Here is a 5,969-nt window from a genome sequence, read left to right as displayed (position 1 = left end):
GGGGGGGGCTGTTGACCAAAATTAATTGAAAGTTGTTGGAGCAACATTTTAATATTAGTATTTCTTAAATGATGTTGATCTAATGTTGTACTTTATTTTGAGTACAAGAAAAGAAATGTATAAGAAAATATAGAATGGAAAAAAAAGAGAAGTATTAAATATGTTCATTTTATTTATTTATTATATTTGTGATATATTATACCAACAAAAGTTAAAATGTGTGGAAGCAGTTAATGATTTTTGACGGACTAAAAATGGTAATAATATATAAAATCAATACATCCTGTTATGATAATTAGACAGTCTAAAATAACTTTAAATTATGTCAATGGATAATTATTAGAGGATTAATTTAGTGCAAACTGATTATCTTCATCGTGCTAGTCACTGCTAGCTGTCTGTACTCTGTATAAACAACTTATTATTATTATTATTATTATTATTATTATTATTATTATTATTATTATTATTATTATTATTATTATTATTATTATTATTATTATTATTATTATTATTATTATTATTATTATTATTATTATTATTATTATTATTATTATTATTATTATTATTATTATTATTATTATTATTATTATTATTATTATTATTATTATTATTATTATTATTATTATTATTATTATTATTATTATTATTATTATTATTATTATTATTATTATTATTATTATTATTATTATTATTATTATTATTATTATTATTATTATTATTATTATTATTATTATTATTATTATTATTATTATTATTATTATTATAGTGAAAGTCCACATGGAAAAAACGTGTGTTTTGTATTTAATTAAGGTGGACAGCTTTGATTCCACAAAGAGATAAAAAGTTACAGTATTTAATTTTAATATTTTTAATTTTACTTTAATGACACAATTTGTTATTATTCACTTTGAGATCAAAGTTTTATAATTCTTTAACAACAACATATACAAATTTTAAAGTTGTACTTCGACATAGATATACTTAAAAAAAATTCAAAATATCAAACTTTTGTAGCACATAAAATTATCAACATGAGTTGTGGTGCAGTGATGAAGATGCTCCATCCTTAATCAAAGTTCTCGACTTGAGCCGGAATATTGAGAAAATTATAGTAAGAACATCACCCATGGATATACCTTTACAGTGTGCAATTCAAATACAATAAGAGATTTAATGCAGGATCCGAACACCATATATATATTATATATATATAAAAGGAGATTCTTTATGTTGGCACCACCAAACGATCATAGTCATGATCAACTAACCAAAGGTCCCACACTATAAGCAAAAGTTTTATCTAACTTTCCCCTTCCTTTATTATATATCTCTTGTTTAGCTATAGAAAATTTTAGAGATATGGGGAAACATATTTTAGAAGGTCCACTTTTGGACTCTTCTCCTCCTCTTGGTTCTAATAGAAAGAAAAAATGGAGTCTTTCTCTTTGCTTTTTATTTGCATTCATTGCCATAACATGTGAGTTTTAATCTTTATTTTTGTGTCTTGCTATTTTGTTATCATATTTTTCTTGCAATCCTACTTCGAAAACATGTTTTTTTTTAATTGAGGGTATATGAGGAAAAAAACAATCTAATCAAGAAAAGGTTGTTTATGTGTAACGTTTGCGTATATCCTATTATGTTATTGTTGTTGGTTATGATTGTGTTGATACTTGATAGGATATTTAGTTGGGTTTTGGGTATGATATTGTGAGCCATTTTTTGTAACAGTAAGAGTATATATGAGTTACTTTTGTAACGGGGTATATCAGACCATTTTCCCTTAAAACAACGAAGATTAAAGTGCCTCATTAGATCTGATTAAAGAAGTGAAGTGTCATGTTGTAGATCTTGAAATTGTGAAGGAGATTCTTGAATAATTGTTGGTAGGGTTGAATTCCACTGACCCTTTTGAGATATGTTTTGATTCAGCTCGGGTTTGACCATAGATTTTGAAGCTTGAAAATTTGAGTTTTTCAAGTTGTGTTATGACATGGATTTTATATGGAAAAAAAATGAAGTTTTATGAATGGAATCCCTAAAATTTGGAGATTTTCAAAATCTCATCAAATTTTATGGCTAAACATGGATTGTCTAATTAAATACAAATTCAAGAAGTTGCTTGAGCCTACACAATTTTTTTCACACTTGACATTTTTTTTTAGTTGTTGGGCTTACACATCATGGAGACATTGGTGTATGGCTAATTGGAGATGTAAATAGTAGCAGATATAATGAAAGACTACAGCAAAATGCTGATGTTGTTGAATCAGAGGAAGCAGTTGTTGCTGCTGATGATGGTCGGTGCTCGAAAATCGGTATTTCCATGCTTAAAATTGGTGGACATGCAGTTGATGCTGCAGTTGCCACAGCACTGTGTCTAGGAGTAGTCAATCCAATGGCTAGTGGAATTGGCGGTGGCGGTTTTATGGTTGTTAGATCTTCATCTACATCAGAAGTCTTAGCAATTGACATGAGGGAAACTGCTCCTTTAGCTGCTTCACAGGTTCATAATTCCTTCTTTTTTAGCATTGTGTTCAACTTTTATTCATCGAATAACTATTTAGTTTGTACGTACGTGAGAAACTTATAGCTTACACGAAGTGACATGTATAGTGAGGATTCATATAGTCGATCCTGACATGTTTGTGATTGAGGTGTAGTAGCAATAGTACTAATAGTAGCTGTTGTTTGCATGAGATAATTGTAGTTTTGTTTAGCCCTTCAAATATCATGAACTTCTATTACTTCTTATTTTGGATAATGTTGACATGTCCTTTCAAACTAGTAGTCGTAGTATTTCGTCTATAGTTTCTTGTATTTCGATTTCTGTAATCATCTATTATCTCTTGTACTTCGATTATCGCACTATTTTACTTTAGTGGCCTTTTTCCCCAGCATGCTTTATCATGTTTTCTATAGTATCTGCTTTGATATGCTTTTTGTTGAGCCGAGCGTCTATCAGAAACAACCTCTCTACCTCTCAAGGTAGTGGTAAGGTCTGCGTACACTTTAACCTCTCCAGACCCCACTTGTGGGATTACACTAGGTATATTGTTGTTGTTGTTGTTGTTGTATAATATTGACATGAAATGAGCTTATACGGAGTAACATGGTAAGTCAGGATCCATATGGCCGACATCTACTTGTTTAGGACTAAGACATAGTAGTTGTTGTATTTAGTATCTAAATATTGGAAACACAGAATCGCGAGTTCTGAATTTAATCTGTTTATACTCAAACAGAACATGTATGATAATAATGGGGACTCCAAGTTAAATGGAGCATTGTCTATGGGAGTTCCTGGTGAGTTAGCTGGTCTTCACACAGCTTGGTCGAAAAATGGGAGGTTGCCCTGGAAGACCCTATTTCAACCGGCCATTAAACTTGCAAGGGAGGGATTCGTGGTTGCTCCATATCTCGGAAGCTCTATTGCTAAAAATGCAAAATTGCTACTTAAAGATCCTGGCTTGCGACAAGTATTTGCACCTGAGGGAAAGCCGTTACGAGCAGGTGAAATTTGTCATAACATAGAACTTAGCCACAGCTTAGAGCTAATTGCTGAACAAGGGCCGGAAGCATTTTATAATGGAGAGGTTGGTGAAAAGCTTGTCGAAGATGTGAAGAGAGCAGGTGGAATTTTGACGATGGACGACTTAAGGAGTTACCGAGTGGAAACTCCAGAAGCAGTTACTGTTAATGCTATGGGCTATACAATCGTTGGAATGCCACCTCCGTCCAGTGGAACACTCGGGATTTCTCTGGTATGTATATAAATCAACTTAGCTTGTTTTGCTAAAATTAATACGACACGATTGTCTGATTAAAACCTTTATGTCTGAGGAAAACAGATACTTAAAGTCCTTGAAAACTATGTGAGTTCAAATGCTGTGAAAGGTTCTTTAGGACTGCATCGAATGATTGAGGCGATGAAACACATGCTTGCAGTTCGAATGAACCTTGGTGATCCCGCCTTTGTAAATATCAGCAGTACCGTATCTGACATGCTTTCCCCGTCTTTTGCCAAAGAACTTCAACGAAAGATCTTTGACAATACCACCTTTCCTCCTGAATACTATTTGCCCAGGTCAGATAAGTTCTGTTTTGGACTAACAAGATTCTTGATTGCTTACCAAGTGGCTCTAATACGTTTGATCCGTGTTTCTTAGGTTTGGTCAGCTAAGAGATCATGGAACGAGTCACTTCTGCATTGTGGATGCAGATCGAAATGCTGTATCAGTGACAACCACAGTAAACTATCCATTTGGAGGCGGTGTGCTCTCTCCATCAACCGGTATAGTACTCAACAATGAAATGGGAGATTTCTCAACTCCTAATGAAATATCCCCAGATAAACTCCCTCCTGCTCCTGCTAATTTTATTCGACCAAAAAAGAGACCGTTATCATCCATGACTCCAGTTATCGTTCTCAAGGTATTCAGAATGTGATCCTTTGAACGACAAGTCATCTTTTACCTTCTTAGTGTAGTCGTATGACGTATAATGATTGTTTTACAGGACAATCAATTAGCTGGTGTAATCGGTGGTAGTGGTGGCCTAAAAATCATCTTTGCAGTCGTCCAAGTTTTCATCAACCATTTCGTGTTAGGGATGGATCCTTTAGCTGCAGTACAGAGTCCGAGAGTCTACCACGAGGTTGATCCTTTTGCATTATGTACACTATTCTCATTAGTCATTTCTCAAACCACGAGTATTGATTCGTGTTCAATTCCTTTCATTTTGCAGCTAATCCCAAATGTTGTTCTGTATGAGAACTGGACATGCATAGATGGTGATCACATTGAACTCTCGGATGATAAAAAGCATTTCTTAGAAGAGAGGGGTCATCAACTCGAGGCAAGAAGCGGAGGAGCCATCTGTCAGTTAATCGTTCAAAACCTTCCAAATCCTCCGTTACAGTTGGGCAGAAGGAGTGGAAAACAATATAAAGACGGTATTTTTCGTGGTCTGCTTGTGGCTGTTAGTGATCCTAGGAAAGATGGAAGACCTGCAGCCATCTGATGAACTCATCTTGCTTGATTTGTGCATATGAATCAGTCTATTTTTTGTATTCGAAAACTGGCTAAATACCACGTTTTTCGAAGAAACAGTTCCCTATAAGAAGTTGTTTTAGCATTGATTTCTTCTCATCTGTCTAAATCTTGGTAAACAGAGTTACCTCATAGACAACATGTACTCGGTGAAACAGTCGAGGTGTATAATATGAAATATTCACAGGAGGCTGAAGGAAAGAAGTTGTGATAAGATATTTAACTTGATATTGAACTTACAATATTACCAAAATGAGGATCCATAGTTTAACTAAAAGGTAGATGAATTACAAAATAGCAAGCTTGTTAGGATAATGTTAAACTCAAGTCTAATGTTTGCTAATATATTTCTTGATCTTATCGATAAAATTTTAGACCATCATGTCATTTTATAATAATTTAAAATTTTTAAACCATAGTTTGATATTTTCTCATAAATTTTAGGTTTTCTCAAATGGAAAGATTGTCTAAAAGAAAATTAACCAAAATAGTTTTCCGTCTACGTATTGACCAACAATTTTAAATATTTTTGATCAAGCGGTCAAATGTATAACTTCCACAAGTTGAGTGTAGCTCGGTTGGTGTGTTCATTATGGAGTTTCCAATTTTCTCATTTTTGATTTGTCAATTTTTTTTGATAACCGAGAAATCCGTTTGTGACCCGCCCTTTAGATCAATCACAGCATTCTAAACTTGGTGGATAATGGGGCCGCTCCTCTACCCTTCTCCACTTAAATACCAGGCTTCCTTTTGCGTGGTGTGGAGCTTGAACTTGTGACATAAGCTACAAATTCTCCACCTTTTGCCACTCGAGCTAGGCCTTGGGGGATTTTTTTTTGAAAAACATTTCTATTTCTACTATATTATAAAAGAGAGTTTAGGCCCAAATATAATATATAATATTCAAGATTGGGA

At 33.3% G+C, this 5,969-nt stretch overlaps 2 protein-coding genes across 2 annotated transcripts in view; both read left to right on the top strand.

Annotated features, from left to right (window-relative positions):
- The window catches only part of LOC102580877 (mitochondrial-processing peptidase subunit alpha-like), a gene marked incomplete at its 5' end in the record, with an annotated part of 37,294 nt that overhangs the window by 13,070 nt on the left and 18,255 nt on the right, over positions 1–5,969 (top strand).
- Positions 1,334–5,282, top strand: LOC102581214 (gamma-glutamyltranspeptidase 3). Its single transcript, XM_006353446.2, has 7 exons — positions 1,334–1,480; positions 2,169–2,509; positions 3,249–3,767; positions 3,855–4,090; positions 4,173–4,437; positions 4,522–4,659; positions 4,750–5,282. Exons 1-7 carry the CDS (start codon positions 1,363–1,365, stop codon positions 5,023–5,025), a joined length of 1,893 nt encoding a protein of 630 aa, XP_006353508.1. The 5' UTR covers positions 1,334–1,362; the 3' UTR covers positions 5,026–5,282.

Source organism: Solanum tuberosum, unplaced genomic scaffold (assembly GCF_000226075.1).
Source record: "Solanum tuberosum cultivar DM 1-3 516 R44 unplaced genomic scaffold, SolTub_3.0 scf00155, whole genome shotgun sequence".
NCBI lineage: Eukaryota > Viridiplantae > Streptophyta > Magnoliopsida > Solanales > Solanaceae > Solanum > Solanum tuberosum.
Note: the sequence above shows the minus strand (reverse complement) of the source record. Positions and strands in the feature narration are given on the sequence as shown.